General features: G+C 40.3%; 1 protein-coding gene across 1 annotated transcript; it reads left to right on the plus strand.

Moving 5' to 3' along the window:
- Nucleotides 1-747: 747 nt before the first annotated feature.
- LOC138171567 (vomeronasal type-2 receptor 26-like) lies at nt 748-19,629 on the plus strand. Its single transcript, XM_069101097.1, has 5 exons — nt 748-781; nt 3,959-4,068; nt 4,566-4,793; nt 5,790-5,913; nt 18,701-19,629. Exons 1-5 carry the CDS (start codon nt 748-750, stop codon nt 19,627-19,629), a joined length of 1,425 nt encoding a protein of 474 aa, XP_068957198.1.
- The last annotated feature ends 1,464 nt before the right edge of the window (nt 19,630-21,093 follow it).

Here is a 21,093-nt window from a genome sequence, read left to right on the forward strand (position 1 = left end):
AAGTAGCTAAGAAATGGGAAGGTAGATCAATGGAACAGGGTAAACATAAAATATACAGCAGGAAATGAATGATTGTAATAGTATTGCATTTGATAAGGGTAAAAACTTAGGATTTTGTGATAAGAATACACTAGTTGGTAGAAATGGTTGAAAAAACTAGAAAACAGTATGGCAAAAACTAGGCATATACCAATATCTTAAACCACTTACCAAGGCAGGACCAGATTGGGTACATGACTTAGAAAAAAAGAGAAAGAGTACAAGAAAATTAGAAGAACATGGAGCATATTTCTTATCAGAATTATGGGGAGGTGAACAATTTGTGAATAAACAAGATGTAAAATGGATAATTTTATTACATTTAATTTAATATCTTTTAAAAAATAAAATAAATGTAGTCAAGAGCAGAAGGACAGCACAAATTCTGGGGAAAAAGTTTTATTTTCAGTTTATCAGATAAAGATCTCATGGCAAAAACATTTAAAGAACTTTGTCAAATCTCTACAAATATAAATTATTTTATGACCCTTTTGAAAAAAAATGTTTACTATTCAACTTCCTTCTCTATCTACTCTAGAACCTCCTACTCTGATTTATGATGCCAATAAATCTTTTATTCTAGATTCTTCATGCTGTCAAACAGAGAGCAGTGTTTCTAGGCACTGCCCTCTAGGTACTTTCTGGCACTGCCTCATAGGACTTTCCCTCATGTATTTTTCCATTTCCCTGTACCTCACCCATACAATAATGCCAGTTTTTGAAGGTGTCGCACTGCCCCATGGTAGGGTGTCTTCACCACCACTAATCTATGCCTTTTCTTTTTCAACGTCTATGTACTCTTGCCTAGAAATTTCCTCTCTATGTCCATGTTCATTCATGGTAAGATAGCTAGGAGGAAAACCAGGAGTAATTAATGTCATAAAGACCTAGAGAGAAGAGAGTATCAAAGAGAAGAAGTTGCCTAACAGAGTCAAATGCTATAGGGAGGTGAAGAAGGAAAGGCCATCATGCACTATTGAAGTCAGTAAGTATGAGGATAGGAATCTCTTCTCCCAGGACATCAACAAAATTTCCTTTTAGCATTACTGGAAGCCCTCTAAGGTATCTTTGGCAGGGATCACCTGCTCTCAAGGCTGTCCATTGCTTTATGAAGACTTCCAGTTGAAAGGCGTCTGTTCCTTACATTGGATCTAGTCTCTCTTTACCTTCCATTCATTGTCCTGAACTATATCCCCTGGAGTCTGTAATGGAAATCAAAGAAGTACTTAAGACCTTGTTCCAGTTACTTAATTATTTAATATGTTGTTTCAGTGAAAGTTTCTTTTAAACCTTGCCCATGATTATATCAGGTTTTTGTTAAGAAAGAGAACTTGCAAACCCCAGAACTTGTGAGCCCCTGCTCCCAATGCAACAGGAAGGGGAGTAGATAATGACCATATATATAAAGAGAACGCCAAGCTGGGAGAGACCAGAACTGAGAAGAGAGCACTTGAGGTGGAAGAATTGAGAAGTGGAACTTCATGTTGACCAGGCACTCTCTTAGTCTGTTCTGGTTAGGTTGATTTTTGTTTGTGATACTTTGGACAGAAGCCCTGAGACATTATTGGAAACCATCAAATTGGATTTTCTTTTGTCTGTTTACCGAAGTGCTGGAGGAGGGTTTCAGAGGTCCTAGGAATGTATGACAATTTGTGTTGAATTCTCTCACTTGGTACGTGAGTCTGTGTTGATTTCACAGGCAGATAGTGAATTGATGATTGTGCTGGCAATGTTCAAGAATGTTGTTGTGGCTCTGATAAACTTAGTCTTCCCAGAAACAGAAACTGGGAAGAATTAAGGTGGATTGGACATTGTGAGCTTCAATATGGAATAGGATGAGTACCTGGATGAGGAGCTGGACCAGGAGCTGCATGAGGAGCTGAGAGATGCCTATCTTTGAATCTAGGTGACAGTTGCATAGATTCAGTCAGAAACTGGGACCATGGAAGAGGAACCATGGGATCTGGGAGCCAGCCTCAAGTCAAGATGAAAAGATCTCTTCTTGGGTACTTAATGCTGGCTGAGAAGATCATGATTTACTGTGGCCTAGGGGTGGGAGAACTTTGTACTCCAGAGATAGAAGACAATGTGACCTAGGGGTAGAGAATACTGAACTGGGTACTTTGTGTCCCTTAAGAAGGATTGCTCCTTAAGGATCATTGAGTTAAGGACTTACTGAATGATACCTTTTGTTTAAAACTATGTGGCCACTTTCGTGAAAACCATGTGGCTACTTTAGTGATAAATTGTTATGTTACAACATTATGAATGCTGTACTTTGGTTTCTGTGAATGTTTTGCTTTAATTTACTGCTGAATAAATAGAAAATTCTCTATGCTATGTAATCAGAACCTTATAGCTCTTCACAGAATCAGTGCTCTGGAAAGCTGCTCGTATATGGCTTTACAGAGTCAGAAAGAAATCTAATTCTTCCTCAAGAAAATGCCTAAAATACTTGAAAAAACAGTCATCATGGCTACTCTAAGCCTTCTTGTAATAGGAATGCAAATTTGGAAGATCTTCCCTGCCCCTAGGCTAAAATGCACCTGAAGCCTGGGGAGGGAGGCTTGTTTTTCAGTAGATACTTCTTCATTGGCCAGTGAGTCAATAAGGTTGTTACATTCTCTGAGCCAGGAGAAGGCTACATAAGCCCTGATGTGTAGCTTTGTTTTGGGACTCACTTTGAGAAGTGTTCTGTGATTTGATCTGAATTCTGGGAAGCCGTTGTTGAGAGTCCCCCGGCTTTGAAAAACCCAGATGTGGAAACCCAGATGTTGACTGGGTATGGATGTAATGGTTGGACAGTTTGGAAATCTGTCTACTTGATCTGTTAATGTCTTGATAATTCTGTCTGTATATTTTGAAGTTTGGGGTGCTGACCTTTTTTCGCTGAACAAGGTAAACGATATATGTCTGACTGATTAAAGTAAGCTTGTTAACCCATTTTGAGTTGCTTTCCTTTAACAAAGCAGATCCAAGAACCTGTATGGGCAGCCACCCTGGGGACACCAGGGTACTTGCTGCTACACTTCTTTACCTAGAATAAACAATGGCAGTTGTATCACAATCACTCTCTTATTTCAAGGTTTAAATACATTTCATAAGCAGGGTCATCCTTACCTGGACCATCTCTAACTTGTTTATTCCCGTACTACATTTTATGACTCAAAAATTTATAATGACCAGAAGGACATCAAGGACTAAAAAGCACATAAAAGGCATCAGTTAATTTCATCCACACAACAAACATGAGAATTAGTTCCCGTCATTTCTCTGATGATCTATGGGAGTTGACTGAGTCTGAGAAAGTTTGAAAATTGTGGCCAGGGTGACAGAGACAGTTAGTGTCTGAGACAGGGGACAACAACTCAGGGTTTCCTGATTTGATATTTGGCACTTTCTCCCCTACATTACACTGCATCAGACCAAAGGCCAAGGAAGGCAGAATGAAATGTTAGGTGAATTCCCTTTACAAAAGTAAACTGATGTTAAAAAGTTAAGTGAAATGAGACATTAATCAATGGTGGCTACCTTTGGGGAGGCCACAATGAAATAGGGGGCTTAAATTGACAGCAGGGGAGAGATTTAACAATACTGCAATATTCAAAGTGCCCACAGTACCTATGAATATGCTGGTGTAGTTGTGAATCACAAAATGTAACAGACTCTGCAAATGGAGGACAGAACCAAAGCATTCATTCAAAAGCCAAAAAGCTTAATCCCAAAACCAGAAAATCAAATTCATCATAGTAACCACAAAGGGGGTAAACACCAGCAATGCATGAAACACTAAGATTCCCAAGTTATTTTCACCAAGCCTAACCAAACCTTCCCTCTGTTAGGCTTTTAAAACAAAGTAGCCCCCCTTACGCAAAAATGTCTCTCTCTTACTCATTCTAACTGCTCTGCCTCCACACAGCTTGCTCCAAGCGGTTCTGGCTCACTTTCAGCTTGTTCTCAGCTTTTATTCTGGTCATTAGCTCCTCCCTCTTCAGCCCCATCGTGTTGCATCAGCAAGTTCCTTCCACTGTGGGTTTCACAATTCTGTTTCTTAACAAAGACTTGATACAATCAAGGGCAAGCCTCAACTGAAACAAGACACTAAGTACTTGTTTGCTTGCCATTACAAGGGCCAGGGAAGATCTTTAAATCCACATTATCATTAGAACAGAGAAACCATTAGTCCTAAGACACCTGCCTGAAATCTTGAGCAGAGGACTGAACCATCTTCAGGAACTTGACACAAATGTAAGTATGGAAGTCTGGAGAAAGCTCATAGAGACTGCAGCTGCTTTTATTTATATGCACATTCCCCCTCCAATTAGAAAATAAGGTACTGAAGAAAAGACACTGATTTTATACGACTTTGTTTCTCAATATCTACACATAATGAACAACATATAATAGGTACTTAATTAAATCTTGTTGACAATGGCCTCACTTCGTGAACAACTCACAGGTCTTCATTTTGGGAGATTACTGAACTCAGGAAACAGGCAGTGATTGAGATGTCTTTTCTCTTATAGCTCCACTCATTTCTAAAGAAAATCCAGTTCAAAAACAGTGCAGGAGATCAGGTGTTTATGGATGAGAATGGAAACCCAGAGGCTCAGTATAAAATCCTCAACTATTTGACCTTCAATATGGATGATGAAGTTCTGGTGAAAGTTGGACAATTTAACCCTCAGGCTCAGCATGGTGAAGATTTTACCATTGATGAGGAGGCCATAGTGTGGGGCTGGACATATACTGAGGTCAGAAACAATTTTAATATGGGCCTTATTGTCTAATTATAGGAGCACATTTTACCCTGGTTAGCTCATTGCATATTCCCTCTTTTTGGACAGATAATCCTCCCACACATGGATTTCTTTTCCCTTTGTAGGAAACTTCAGTATGAAAGAAATATTCAAGCAGGCAATCCATTAGATGATTTTTAAATTGGGACCTTTAGCACTTTGGAGATAGAGCTGGAATGGACATTAATGTTCATTTTACTCATCCATGTCATTTCATAATAAGTAAGAAACTGAGACATACAAAGGTAGTGATTGGCCCAAAGATCTCTGAGCCTAAGGCCAGTATTTTTTTCAGATATCTAGCCCTTTGTGAATGATGATTCCCAATATTTATCTTAATTTAGTAAATGCAAAGTTATATTTAATCATCCAAGAACTATTCAACTATGGAGCCAAGCAAGGAGTTTGATACCTAACACCTAAAATTCATCAGATTTTTGAACCTAACAAAGTGTTTTTCTACAGGATGTGTAATTTACCCTTTCAATAAAAAAACAGTCAAATCAGTCTCATCTTTGTGGGATCTATGTCATGCAGACAGTTTAATTCTCTTTTAGATGAGTCTCTTCGATTTTCTTCAGTAATTTGGATAACTATTAAAAAGAAAAAGCTTATATTGAGAATTACCAAATGCTGTATAAACAAGGACAATAAGATAGCATCGTGCTCAAATTCCTCTGCTTAGCAATGACTAAGAACTATGAAGTTTAAAATGGTTAGGCAGATTTCTATAGCGAATGACAGAAATGGGACTGGCATCTAGGTTTCTGTTTTTCACCCAATGCTCCTTCTAGCTAGTGTTCCACTGATGTATGAACAGTTCTCATTTTTCACTTACAGAATCAGATCTCTTTGCCCTGAATCAAGATCATTCACCTTCTGATAGTGATACACCATTCTCTTTCCAGTTTATTTACAGAGATGTCATGCATTTTACTCCCTTGTCACTAGGTTCCCTGTGCCACATGCAGTGAGAACTGTGGTCCTGGATTTAGGCAAACCCCTCTGGAGGGACAGCCCATCTGCTGTTTCAACTGTTCTCTGTGCCCAGATGGGGAGATCTCTCATCAGATAAGTAAGTGTTTACAGGTCGTTTTCCTCCTAAACCCACTGGACAGAATAAACTGCTATTTTGCTCTAGGGTTCCAACCAACCTCATCACTGTCTGAGCAACAGGATATCCAGATCAAGGTGAGTGAGCAAAAAGTTCTGGCCAAGGACAAATGATCCGAAATAACGACGTGTGTTTAAATAGTGGTATTCAAGTTTATTTATTGTTCATGAAACCCACAAAATTAAAAAAAAAGGATCTCTCTTGCCCTTCGTAGAGCCCATTTTCATAGTCTTTTTAGTGTTTTGGTGGCAATGGGATAGGGTTAGCTAGAGTGCAGAAAAGTATGTACTCTGCAAACTATTTGTGATAAGGTGAAGTTGAGTGTATGTGTATCTTGGGATTAACAATCATTAGAATCTTTATACTTGTGTAAATTAGGGAGAGTTGTTCCCAGTAAAAATGGGGACCCGTGGTATATGCCGACGGTGCTGTCTTCCTTACCATTTGCCAAATTTTAGTTATACTTTGTGTATCAGCAATGCCATATTCAAAATGCCTATGGAAATTACAGATATGCTGGTATAATTATCCATCACAAAACACATCATGCTTGCCATATGGGGGAATAAGTTAGAAAATATATTAAAAAAAAAGACTGAGTCCCAAAACCAGAAAGTGAAAGCCATCAGAGTAGTTATGACATTGGCACAGGTAGATAAAGTAGAAAGCACCCACATTCTCAAGCCTTTAAAACAGATCAGGCTACCTCAGGCAAAGGTCCTCCTCTCCCCACTCACAGCAACCACCCAACATCCAGGAAGTGTGCTCCCAGCAGCTCTGGCTCCTGGCAGTCCTCAGCAGGAGTCCTTAGCAGAAATTCTGGCTGACTCAAAAAGGGCTTTGCGCTGCCGCCCCCCCCTCCCCCGCTGCCTCTGCTGCTGCCGCCACTGTCGCAGCCACTGCTAGCCACCACAGGAACTCTAGCTTGGCTTCCGCTTCCTCTTGCTCCGCCCCTTCCTGCTACATCAGCAAGTCCAATGGGGCATGGAAGATCTTTAAATCCCATAACCCTTACATTCGGCCCCAAGATCTTTCATGTCCCTTACATGGCAAAAATACAGTAGGAATAAATGGTGTCAACAAAATTTCACAACAATATAACAAGAATAGCACACAATAAACACAGAAAACCATATTTTAGGGTGGGGCTTGAGCACAAGCTCCCCATCATCCCCCCACCCCAAACAAATGGGGCCCCAAAATCTGGTGGTAAGGGGTGAAGGTCTCTTCTTCCATGGCTACTTGCTGCTGAAATCAGATGTAGAGCTGTCCCTGTCCTAAGGGGTCCCATTTGAGAGGTCAGTTCTTAATATGCTTTATGCCAGGTCCAAGGGTGACACATCACAGTTGCAGACAGGGGGTGACATCCAGCTTAAGCTATCAGGGATCTACAGGTGGAGGGTACCAAGCCTGCAGAAACAAATCTAGCAAACAAGGTGAACAGACAAAAAATCAAGAAGAAGCAAAGAGACAATAACCAGATTATTGTATCCTCACTCACGGTAGAATAAATGAGTTAAGGGTACAATTTCGTAATCATCTTCTCCAGAATAAACAATAGCTACAGTGTTATCCCTCCCATGTGCTATAAGCTCTGCAGCCTTTGGAACATCATCTGGCTTCCGTTTTACCCATACTTTAGCTCCTGATTTTATTCTATCAGTAGAACCAAATCCTTCAGTTCCTCTGACAGTTATTTTGGAAGGAGGGTCAGTTTTTACAAGTGGTATTGTTTTACAAGGAACGATAATCACTTGAACTATCCTATTATTTTTGTGAATCTGTATGGGCCTTTCACCTAAATTCTGGAATGTTGCAACAATTTCTCCTTGATAATTAGAATCTATTACTCCAGCCAATACATGTATTCCTTGAGCTGCTAATCCTGATTTGGGTAAAATCTGTCCAAAGTGATTTTTAGGGATTCTTATGCATATCCCAGTGGAGATTTTTCTTATTTCTTTTCTGTCCAACCAAAAGTCCTCTAAACAATGTAAATCACACCCCACTGAACCAGGTGGTCCTGGGTACGGTGCTGGGACATCTGGCCTCAATGTCCAATACTCAATATTTGGGATCTTATGTGTTTGTTGTTTTCTAATTTGCAGATTGGGGGTCATCATTCTGGCTAGAGGTGTACTTCCTCCCAGTGGTCTATTATTCAAATTACATAAAGCCATGAACAAATTATCCTTCCAATGTTGATATGAATTATTGGAACTTAACTTCCTCAACTGTCCTTTCAGTAATCCATTCATTCTTTCAATTAACCCAGATGCTTCTGGATAATATGGAATATGATATATCCATTCTATATTGTTTAGTATACAATACTTCTTCATTTCATTGCCTTTGAAATGTGACCCGTTGTCACTTTGAAACGGCATTGGGGTTCCAAAATATAGACTTATGAGATCTAGAGTTTTACAAGTGTTTCTCTGGGTTGCATTCTTATAAGGACAAGCTACTAGTACACCTGAATAGGTATCAACACAAGTACATATAAATCTGCATCCTTTATCCAGTGGTAGTGGACCAATATAATCTATTTGCCAGATTTGGGCTGGGACTTTTCCTCTTGCTATCTCTCCAGTTACTACCCGAGGAACAGTTCGCTCCTTTTCCAATTGACATATATGACATTCTTCTGCTGTCTGTTTTAACAGTGAATGAGAGATACTAATACCTTGATCTTGTGCCCACTGGTGTGTGGCCTGGACCCCCAAATGGCCTGCTGTTTGGTGGACCCATTTTGCTAATACCGGATCATCAGTTGTTGTCAAAGTAGGGACAATATGTTCAGTAGCAATCTTTGCCAGTCGATCAGCATGAGCATTGTACTCACGTTCTGGTGTGGTGGAGGCCACGTGAGCATCTACATGAAAAACTGACAAGTCAGTGACCAAAGACATGTTCCAGATATCTTCCCATAATTCTTTGCCCCATACTTGTTTTCCATGAATTTCCCAATTTCCATTTTTCCACATGGGCATCCATGTAGCTAACCCATTAGCTACCGCCCATGAATCAGTGAATATATGACACTGTCCTCCTTGTTCTATTTTGATGGCTTGATATACTGCCATAAGTTCAGCATATTGGCTACTTGCACCTATCCCAGTACTTTCCAAAGTCCTTCTAGTACATGGGTTATAGGCCACTGCTTTCCAATGTCTTTTTTGCCCCAAATATTTTGCTGTCCCATCAGTAAACCATGCATGTCTCTTTTGTTCCTCAGTTAATACATCATATCCCTCATTCCATTTTACAGTGGACTGTACCAACTGTTGCTTTGGCTCAGGGGGTGTGTCATTCCTCTCAATTTCTATGTTTGCTATAGATTCATGCAGAGCAGAGACTCCGCTTTTGCCTGTTTTCGCTCTATTTTGAATATACCACTTCCATTTGATTATACTAGCTTCTTGGGCATGTCCAATTCTGTGAGAAGCTGGGGTACTCATTACCCAGGTCATAATTGGGATTCCAGGTCTTAATATCACTTCATGGCCCAGAGTCAGTTGTTCAGTCTCCACCAAAGCCCAATATGCAGCTAACAACTGCTTTTCAAAAGGTGTATACTGGACTCCAGATGAAGGGAGTTTCCTACACCAAAATCCCAAAGGTATATTTTGGCTTTGTTGTTTTTGCCATAAGCTCCAGTTTGCATAATGATCTTGTACAGTCACTTGCAATTCCACTGGACCATTTTGCATGGGCCACAAATCTAGGGCCAATTATATGGCAGCCTTGGCTTCTCCAAAAGCTTTACTCTCCTCAAGTCCCCAATCGAATTCATATTTCTTCCGTGTGACTCTATATAAAGGTTTTAAAATCTGTCCCAAATGGGGAATGTGGTGCCTCCAGTATCCAAACAATCCTATGAACGTTTGGGCCTCCTTCTTATTGGTAGGGGTAGGAAAATCATGAATCTTTTGTCGGGGTTGAGGAAGAATCTCCCGTAGCCCCTTGTTCCATTGTATACCCAAAAATTTCACATTTTGAGCTGGTCCTTGAACCTTTGCAGGGTTAATTTCCCACCCTTTACTTTTCATATGCTCAATTAGAAGGGTCAAACTCCTTTCCACTACTTTCGCATCTTTTCTCTGTATCATGATATCATCAATGTAGTGGGTAAGCTGTACACCAGGTAGCTTTAATTCATCCAACTGTTCAGCCACAATTCTATGACAAATAGTGGGGCTATGTATGTACCCTAGGGGCAAGTGGGTGAAAGTATATTGTCTACCCTGCCAAGTGAAAGCTAATTGGTCCCATTGTTTAGGGTCTATTGGGATGGTAAGGAAGGCATTTGCCAAGTCAATAACTGCATACCAAGACTCATCAAATTTCTGGATCCTTTCTATTAAGGTGATGGAATCTGGAACAGCAGCATACAAAGAAGGAGTCACCTTATTCAACTGTCTATAATCCACAGTCATTCTCCATGTTCCATCTGATTTTCTTACTGGCCAGACAGGATTATTCCATCTTGTGGTTGTAGGGACTAACACTCCTGCTTCAACCTATTCCCTTATAGTAGTGGTAATTTCATCTTGCCCACCTGGCACACGATACTGTTTTGAAGTAATTACTTCAGAAGGTTCAGGTGAATTGATTGGGTCCATTTTTAGATTTCCCACTAAAACTGCATTAATTCCTATCTTCCTCACAGCAAAGTGGTATCTCCCTTCAGGTAAATTCAGAGTCATGCCTCTCAATACATCTATTCCAATGATGTATTCAGGAATGGGTACAACAACCACAGTATATTCTTTCTTAGGTAACTGCCCAATTTTCATTGTTATTTTAACTTGCCTGGCTGATATTTCAGCGCCTCCTAGACCTGTGATGGTAATAGGAGTTCCATGTTTAAACTTATCAGGGTTTCCATAGATAAGTGTGGCCTCAGCCCCAGTATCAAGCAGTGCCCTAGTCACAGTAGTTGATCCATTCCTCCAATCTATTGTTAAACCAATATGGGGTCTGCAATCTCTTCTGCATATTTCTTTTATCTGGGCTGGGGCTTGGCCTATCTCCTATTCCTCCTGAAGGTGGGGCAAACTTGGATACAAAGATTCAGATTCAGAAATACCTGCAGGGGTGGTTCCTGCTTCCCTGTTCATTCTAATGCTAAGTACCTTTTCTTGGTACAGCTTATGCAGCTCTTCAGTTGGAATACCATCTATTCTTCTAAAGTCCACCCCAGCTCTTAATAGAGCAGTAAACAGTTCCGTTCTTGTTGGTCTATTTTGTCTCTGAATCCTCTGGCTGTTTACTCTTCTCTCTCGAGGCAATTTGTCTTTTTCCCATTCCCCTAAATCGCTTAATTGTGAAATCTTATCCAGCACCTCTGAAAGAGGGTGCCCTATTTCTCCAATTAATAGAGTCAGAATTAGGTGCTTATATGCAGGAGGAGCTGTCTTCACTATGATATTTCTATGAGGAACTCCTAGGGGGGGTATCATAATATGCATTTGCATCTCCAATCAGGATAGCAGTTTTCATTACCTCCTCCTTTAGCTTTCTCATACAGACTCTAAGTGAATACCAGGGTCTGTCTCCCCTAGGCCACATAGATTCACTAGGATATTGCTTTTTGCATCCTACTGCAGCTAAGCTAGCAGATTAGTTTTGTTGTTTCCTCCTTGCATATGGTGATCCCTAAAAGCCTGGTGTACAAAAGGATTCTGACTGATACTTATGAATTTTAAACAGTCCTCATTGTCCAGTGACATTCCTCTGGTGCTTTCATCAGTGATTCTTACTATCCAAGACACTAAAGACTCCCCCATTCTTTGGGTAAATCTACTCAATATATCAGTGATCTCCTGTTGAGTGAAATCCTCAATTATCTCCCTGGACTCTCTTTTGCCCCGGCTGTTCTCCTGTCTTCATCTTCATATGGTGAGAGCTTCTACATTAGAAGACTCCTCATCTAACCTTGCTGCATTCTCCTCACACACATTCTCCTGGAAGCTGTCAGGGCAACTCTGCCCAGCCTGTACAAAAGCTGCATGCACATTCCTTCTGCCAGTATTTTGCTTCCTTTTAGCTACATGAATAGTACCTTGCTCCTGGACCACATGAGCCCCTCCAGTTTGCTCTTCTGAGTGGTGTGACACAGAAGAATCCTCAGGCAAACCAGCTGACTCCCTAGCCATCCAAACTCTTTCCTCCATCAGCTTATCCCTACTTTTACACATAAGGCGATAACTTGTTAGCAGCACCCAGCCTCTCCTGAACACTCCTGCCAGTTCTTTGCCTGGTTCTATGGGTATTCCTTTCAAACATCTTTCGAAATCTCCAGGTTCTCCCTCTTTTAGTGTTGGTTCCCAATTTTCACAGGGCCCTGTGCTTTTAGCCCATTCTCTGACTGGAGAGGAATAAGGCAAATCCTCCCATCCTGGAATAGTCATTTCTCCCTCTAAAGCCCCACTGCTTACAAATAGAGGCCTGACATTTTGTGATCCCATCCTGGTCGCCAAATGTATCAGCAATGCCATATTCAAAATGCCTATGGAAATTACAGATATGCTGATATAATTATCCATCACAAAATATATCATGCTTGCCATATGGGGGAATAAGCTAGAAAATTTATTAAAATACCAAAAGAACGAGTCCCAAAACCAGAAAGTGAAAGCCATCAGAGTAGTTATGAAATTGGCACAGGTAGATAAAGTAGAAAGCACCCACATTCTCAAGCCTTTAAAACAGAACAGGCTACCTCAGGCAAAGGTCCTCCTCTCCCCACTCACAGCAACCATCCAGCATCCAGGAAGCATGCTCCTAGCAGCTCCGGCCCCTGGCAGTCCTCAGTAGGAGTCTTTAGCAGAAATTCTGGCTGACTCAAAAAGGTCTTCGCACTGCTGCCGCCGCTGCCTCTGCTGCTGCTGCTGCTGTCGCCACCACTGCTAGCCACAGCAGGAACTCTAGCTTGACTTCTGCTTCCTCTTGCTCCTCCCCTTCCTGCTATGTCAGCAAGTCCAATGGTGCATGGAAGATCTGTAAATCCCATAACCCTTACACTTTGATAGATCATATAGCAATGTAAATGTATCAAGAAATATGTGTAACAGCCTCTATTTTCCCTCTTTGACCTCTGTCACAGGAGACCTTGCCCTTCTTTTCAGTCTGTGTGGGCTGGGTTACTTTGTCATTGATTATACAACTGTAAAGCCAAGCATGAGCGGCTCTCCTCAGGACTGCTGCTATGAATAACTTTAATGTTGTGATCACATAATATAGTGAACTCTTGTTTTATTCAGCAATAAATTAAAGCAAAACATTTACGACAATGTAACATAAAACTTATTACTAAGTTGGCCACATAGTCTTAAAGAAAAGATATCATTCAGTAAGTCACAATTTCCTCAATTGATACAAAGTACCCATCTAAAGTCTTCTTTCATCTTGACTTGAGACTGACTTCCTAGCTCTATGATTCCTCTTCCATGTTCCCAGCTCTTGCCTGAATTCACCACACTGTTACCTGGATTCATAAGTAGGCAACTCTCCACTCCTCTTCCATATCAAAACTCACAGTGACTACTCCTCTCCAAGCCCTTCACATTTTTTTGTTTCTGGGGAGACAAAGCATAAGAGAGTCACAACAATGTTTGCACACAAAAAGCTTAGCAGAGTTACAATAACATTCACACATACTTCTGGTATTGTCATCTCCATTCACTTTCTGTCTGTGAAACCAACACAAGTCAACAGACAGAATACTTCTGTCAGGTAAAGTAACATCAACACAGAACAGATGGAGAGAGTGCTGACATCACAAGTGTTCTCCCTCATATCTGCTTGATCACAGCTGCCAGCTCCTGCTTTTGAACCTTTATCTGTTCTGGTCCTTCTTCTTAGGACCTTCCTGCTCTGATCTTTTGGCACATTCCTTCCACGGAAGGGTCCATGTGATGACATTAGGCCTATTAAGGGCAAGGAAGGTCTCCAAACTTCCTTAGGCTTATTAAGAGCAAAACAATGTATCTTCTTTCCAAAAAAGACTTGATATAATCACAGGTGAGTCTCAGAGACAGTTGAACAGTTGGAACAAGGAGATAAGTCCTACTTTGCCATTAAAATAACTGAAACTTGCAAGGAGCAAAGTACCATTTTACTTGACACTATTTTATCACCCCATGATATTTATGGTGTATGAGTCACACTCGTCTAGCAAAGGATTTAAACCTTAAAACAATGTAAAAAAAAAGTATAACATAACACATTAGAATCATCTTTTGCCTATGTAAAATTAATGACTTCATAATACTAAACCTTCTAAGGTGTTTAGGGGATTACAAAATCAGAGAATTCTTGAGTGGGCAGGGTCATTCACAGTGGATTAGGAATAATCCACCTAGGGAAGATGAGTAGGCAAATGGGGAAATTTTTCTTAAGTACTTGAGGAGGTTGGAGTAAGAAAACTTTCAATAATTTTTCAGGCATAAATTCAATGGTTGGCCTTGAGATCTAATGTGTTTTGTGGGATTCAATGCACTGACTGAATTTTTAGCTTTCTTCATATGGGTTCACATTTTTCCATTATTCTTCCCATCTGTTGCATTTTATTTTCTTGACTCAGATATATCCACAGAGGAGGCAGCCCATGGACTGGTAAAAGCACCTGCAGTTTTCTTTTCTTTAGGCAACTGAGGTTAAGTGGCTAGCCTGGAGTAACACAGATAATAAATGTTTAAAGCCCAATTTGAACTCACTTCCTCCTGACTCCAGGGCCAGTGCTCTATCCATTGTACCACCTAGCTGCCTGCTGTAGCTTCTTTTCTACATTTTAACTCAACTTCAAGAATACATAATTTCTACCTTGATCCCAGAAGGAAGGATGCAATCAGTTTTGGGGTTCAGAGACAGCAGTTGTCGATCCCTCAATTATAGATGTGCTGTTGGGCCTTGAATAAGATGCTCTTCATGATATGGAAGTGAACGAAAGGAGATTGAAGATTTTATGAAAGATAGTCTCTTGGGGGACGGAGCCAAGATGGCGGAGTAGAAGCATGACCTTCCCTCAACTCCGGCTTCCACCCTCCCAGTCCATGTAAAAAGGGGACTCTAAACAAGCTTTGGAGCTGCAGAACCCACAAAATGACACAGAGAAGCTAACCTCCCACTGAGGACAGCCCGGCAGGCCGGTGTATCAGCAATGCCATATTCACAATGCCTATGGAAATTACAGATATGCTGATGTAATTATCCATCACAAAATATATCAGGCTTTCTATATGGGGGAATAAGCTAGAAAATTTATTAAAATACCAAAAGACTGAGTCCCAAAACCGGAAAGTGAAAGTCATCAGAGTAGTTATGAAATTGGCACAGTTAGATAAAGTAGAAAGCACCCACATTCTCAAGCCTTTAAAACAGAACAGGCTACCTCAGGCAAAGGTCCTCCTCTCCCCACTCACAGCAACCACCCAGCGTCCAGGAAGCATGCTCCAAACAGCTCCGGCCCCTGGCAGTCCTCAGCAGGAGTCCTTGGCAGAAATTCTGGCTGACCCAAAAAGGGTTCGCGCTTCCACTGCCACTGCCTCTGCTGCTGCTGCTGCCGTTGCTGCTACTTCTAGCCACCACAGGAACTCTAGGTTGGCTTCTGCTTCCTCTTGCTCTGCCCCTTCCTGCTACGTAATCAAGTCCAATGGGCCATGGAAGATATTTAAATGCCATAACCCTTACAGCCAGCAGGAATCCAGTACATAGGTCTGGGAGCCAAGCCCAGGCCCACACCAAGCCTTTAGCCCCAGGGCAGGCCTGACCAGCCTCAGGCCAGAGGGACTCCAGATCAGCAGCAGCTATAGCCATTTCCAGATTTATCAAGACAGATGTGAAGGACAAAGCAAAAGGTCAGTGCAGTCTGGACTTTGGGACCAGTAAGTGGGAGTGTGTGGCTTTTAGCCCCCGGGGTGAAAATCCGCTTAGAAGCCAGCACACCCAGCCAGCACCTCATAGCGGCTTCAGCTCCTGGCCTGCAGAGTGTAGGGGGACCAAGCACCAGTATGAGGGGTAATCGCACTTGTTTTAACCTGCTTGCATCTGGATTGCACTCTAGGGTGGAGGTTCTGGGGTGTGTGTCCAGCTTGCCAGAGTGTGTGGAGACCTCAGAGAGGGCACCCATCTAATACCTCTGTCAGCCGAGAAAATCCCAGTATTTGGGATGAAAGCTCCCCTGTCTGGTGGCAGAGTACTACTGTGGCAAAAAGCCCAAAAGTCAAGTAACTGAGTGGCAAAATGAGCAGGCAAAGGAAAGATAATCTCTTGATCTTCCAATATGTGAGATTGCAAATAATCAATCAATGCTCCAAACATTGTATTAATTACTCCCTGGAAAGACTAAGAAAGGGAAAATAGTCCTTCTATTCAAAGATGTCATCTTATAAAAGGAAGACAATTATACATAATTAATATATAGAAAACATATACAGAAGTGATAAAGGTAATATCAGGCAAAGCTTCAAAAGACTTCTCAGAAGATAGGAATTAACTTCTGTCTTGGAAGAGGCTAGATCATCTGAGAGACAAATGTAAAAAAAAATAAAAAGCATTCCTAACATGAGGTGCAGCCCCCTATCTAGAATAGTAAGAGAAAATGGTTAAATAGGAAAAAAATTTGCTTCAGATTTATTTCTAAGAAAAAGTTTTGGATTTATGTAAGAAATGTTAACCCCATGGCCTATGGATCACATACTTCCTTCAAAACTCCCTAGTGGGACCAGAACCACTTTAAAAGTTTATTGGGAAATATTCTCACACTTTTAGAATTAATGAAAAAATAAGGGTAATTCATAGCTACCACAAATCATTTTTGCTAGGCTTAAAAGTCTCTTCTCAGGCATGACATAGGTTTTTCCTTCTCTGCTCTTTGTAGAGTTTTGAATCTCTTTTCATCACAGCATCTGGTTTATTCTTTTCTTCAAATTCGTACCCAGTGTTTAGCCATTATTCAAGTGATACAAGCAAGGTGCAGAAAATGTCCAAGTCCTCCTGATCCTTCAAAGATTTCCTAGGCCAAATGAGGAAGAACTAATCTGTGACCACACCTAAGGTTTATCACTATACTCCTGTGCTACCAATCCATGATATCTAAGTGGCTTGTCTGGAAAAATCTCTCCCCTTTCCACTACCAAGAGCTGGTTGTTCTGACACCAATTATCCCCCTGGAATTGTAGAGGCTCCTGAAGTGAGGTTAATCCCCTCAACTATACTCATTCAATTTCCTGTTGTATCTATAGATATTGCCATTCATTGCTTACACCCAGTGAAAAGCTGAGCTGTATTCACATAATATGGAGGAATCAGGGAATAACACATCATCATTTCATTTTAGTAAAGGGCGATGATTGGACCAATTTTCTCATTTGGCTCCCCCTTACACATGAAGTATGAAAAGGTATAAATTTGGTGTGATGGCAAGCAAAGAGTACTTACCTCCTTATTTCAGCTACTCAAGTGCCTTTGAGCCACTCCTTTGATTGTGTCAAGTCTTTGTTGGAAACAGTATACATTGTATTGCATTTATGAGGCCTCAGTGATTTTGGAGACCTTCCCTGCCCTTAATAGGCATGGAAGAGGAGTCATGTAGTTTGAAAGTCAGTCTTGAGTCAAGACAAAATCAAACTTTTCTTGGGTACTAAGTAGTGACTGATGATTTTGTAGCTTACTGTCACCTATGGATTGATGGCCTTTGTACTTTCCACTACCCCTTAAGGATGGTGTTCGTATTTTCTGATTACTTCTTAGGTATGATTGGCCGTCATACTTGAGTCAATATGAAAAAAGACTTTAGATGGGTACTTTATATTGATAGAGGAGATCATGGTTTTCTGAAAGATATGTTTTATTTATGACTAAGTGGCTCCATTTGTAATAAGTTATCATGTTATGTTGTTGTGAATGTTGTGCTTTACTTTCTTGAATATTTTGTTTTATTTTATTGCTAGATAAATAGAGAGTCCAGTATGCTGTATGATGAGATACTTAAAGTTATTCACAGCAGCAGTTCTTAGGAGAGCTGCTCACCATTGGATTTATACCTAGACATCACCATAAAGAGCATAAATCAAGATGAGATGTTTCATTATTACTTATATCCTAGCATAATATAAGACGCTCATATGTAGGTGTTTCTCAATTCTTTAGTTTTGCAACTAAAGTACCTGGCACACAGAAGATAATTAATTGTTGATTTATAGCTTAGTATCCAGCAAACATATCAAACTATCTCAAACTAGACTTCTTGCTACAACATAAGGATTCAGAAAGCTTTGAGAGAATGAAGGAAAGGGCTCCAGTTTCTGTCATTATTTATTATAACATTAGACCCATAGGAAAAGTTTTTATTCAGTCTGAAGATCTGAATAATGGAAAAATAAATTTAAAATAAAAAATTCATTTTTATAGGGGTGTCTAGGAGGTGCGATGAATTGAGCACTGGCCTTGGAGTCAGTAGGACCTGAGTTTAAATTTGGCATCAGACACTTAACACTTACTAGCCATGTGTCCTTGCAAAAGTCATTTAACCCCAATTGCCCTTCCAAAAAATAATTATTATAGATAGAATGAGCCAGGATTAGCACTATGTTACTTTTCAATGACCGTCTGTCAGCAATAAAAGTTATGTCTTGTGAAGCAAAAAAAAAAAAAAACCTACAATCAATTTTGTTATTTTCTTTCAATGCAATGGGAATAAATGTTGAAACTAAAAGCCTAAGAATTTGTTTATCTCTTGCAGATATGAAACATTGTATGAAGTGCCCAGAAGATGAGTATCCCAATAAGGAAAGAAATCAATGCCTCCCCAAACTTATGATTTTCCTGAAGGTTTCAGAACCTTTGGGGATAACTCTGATCTGTGTGGCTCTTTCTTTTTCTCTATTGACATCTCTAATTCTTTGCATATTTTTGAAGTATCAAGACACCCCCATAGTGAAAGCCAACAACCGGGCTCTCAGCTTTATTCTCCTCATCTCCCTCATCTTCTGTTTCCTCTGTTCCTTGCTTTTCATTGGTCGTCCTACTTCAGCCACCTGCCTCCTTAGACAAACAACATTTGGGATTGTGTTTACTGTAGCTGTCTCCTCCATTTTGGCCAAAACCATCACTGTGGTGCTGGCCTTTAGGGCTACGATTCCAGGGAGCAGGAGCAGGATATGGGTACAATACAGAGTGTCCAACTCTATTGTCATTATCTGTTCTGGGATTCAGGTGATTCTCTGCAGCATCTGGCTGGGAACGTCTCCTCCTTTTCCTGACATGGACCCACATTCTGAACCTAGTCACATCATCATTAAGTGCAATGAGGGCTCTGACTTTGCCTTCTACTCTGTCCTGGGCTACATGGGATTCCTATCACTGTGCAGTTTCATAGTAGCTTTCTTGGCCAGGAGCCTGCCTGACACCTTCAATGAAGCCAAGTTCATCACATTCAGCATGCTGGTGTTCTGCAGTGTCTGGGTCTCCTTCCTCCCCACATACCAGAGCACCAAGGGCAAGGCCATGGTTACTGTGGAAATCTTCTCTATCCTGGCATCCAGTGCTGGGTTACTGAGCTGCATCTTTTTTCCCAAGTTTTATATGATCCTACTGAGGCCTGAGAAAAACACCCAGAAAAGCATAAAAAGTAAAGTAAACTCCAGGGGCAAATTCTTGCCAAAGGTATAATCGGTTTTAATGAAAAGTATACAATTATTGCAGGGCTCCTGAGAAATTCTCCCCCTTTTCCATTCTGTCTCTGATCTTATAAATTCACACCATACCTTCTTCTATTTGTACCTTCCCACAGATCTGTTTACTGTCCCTTCCCAACACATGGAAAGTAAAATTTACCATGAAGTCAGCATTGAATGATAACATTCTATGTCCTTTAGAGACATCTTGGCATTCGCTGATGGTCTTCCTAAACTATTAATGAAATCTTTTAGACACCATCCTCCTTTTTCTTTGAACAATCCCAGTTATACTGAGCTTCCAGTATGCAAAAGTGCCCCCTCATCAATGTAAGATGTCTCCTTCTTTATTCCCATCCATCTCTACACTCCCACCAGTGTCCTACACAATATTGGATACCTCCTTCCACTGTGTTCTTTCAAATGCCAGTTGTAAGAATGGCAGATTTTTTTTCATCTTAAATTTTTCAAATTCTCATTCATCTCATGCTCTAGTACTCACTGAGACCTACTTATCTACAGATGAAACTCATCCCTTCATCACATTTTCCAGGACTGGTTATACTTTCTGTGATGACTCCCATCCCTATTATTTAATTCATTTATTGGAGTGAGGATTTCAAAATATTTTTAGCTCCACATTGTTTATCTATGATTTTCTTTCAAAATATGTCATTCAGCAACTCCTTTCTCTTCTATGTTCACATTATCCCAAATCAGTCAGGCAAATCTCTATTTCCTTGGCTATTGTACGACATCATCCCCACCTTGAACAGTTTTCCTTCTTCATTACTGTATCCAATGCGTGACTCCCAGGTTTTTTTTTTCCTGCACCTAAATTCCTGATATTATTCTTTTTGATTCCAAAAGGCTTATTGATATTTCCTCTAATGCCATTACTTATCAGTTCCTCAGTTTACACAATTAATTGTTCATCTCCAGCTCACCTATAAACGGAGACAGTAGTTACCCTAGACTTGGTAACGCTCACAATTTTACACTCATGATTGTGAATTCCTTCATCTAAATATAATCTTTTTTCCTTACCAGAAATTTTAACTTTTACATTTTTAATAGTATTTTTATTTTCAGTTCACAATTTTCCCTCCATCCCTTCCCTATATATTGAAAAGGCAAAAATATTATGCACAATTTATCTATGGAGTCATGAAAATATTTTTTTCATGTTGACGATGTTTCACAAAAGCAAGAAAAATAAATAGAAAAACCATGCTTCAGTCTATCCTCTGATCTTTTCTCTCCTTGGAGGTGGATAATCTTTTTGTTTCTAATTCCTCTTAAGTTGTGGTGAATTATGGCACTGATCAGAGTTTTCATTTATCTTTATCATCATTCTCCTGGTTCTTCTCACTCCATATCACATCAATTCATATAAGTCTTTTTATGTTTTTTTTTCTGAAACCATCCCCTTTAAAATTTCTTAAAGTACAAAAGCATT

The sequence above is a fragment of the Petaurus breviceps genome, unplaced genomic scaffold (genome assembly GCF_028583685.1).
Source record: "Petaurus breviceps papuanus isolate PSGF00001 unplaced genomic scaffold, PetGlider_PUasm1.0 447, whole genome shotgun sequence".
NCBI classification, from domain to species: domain Eukaryota; kingdom Metazoa; phylum Chordata; class Mammalia; order Diprotodontia; family Petauridae; genus Petaurus; species Petaurus breviceps.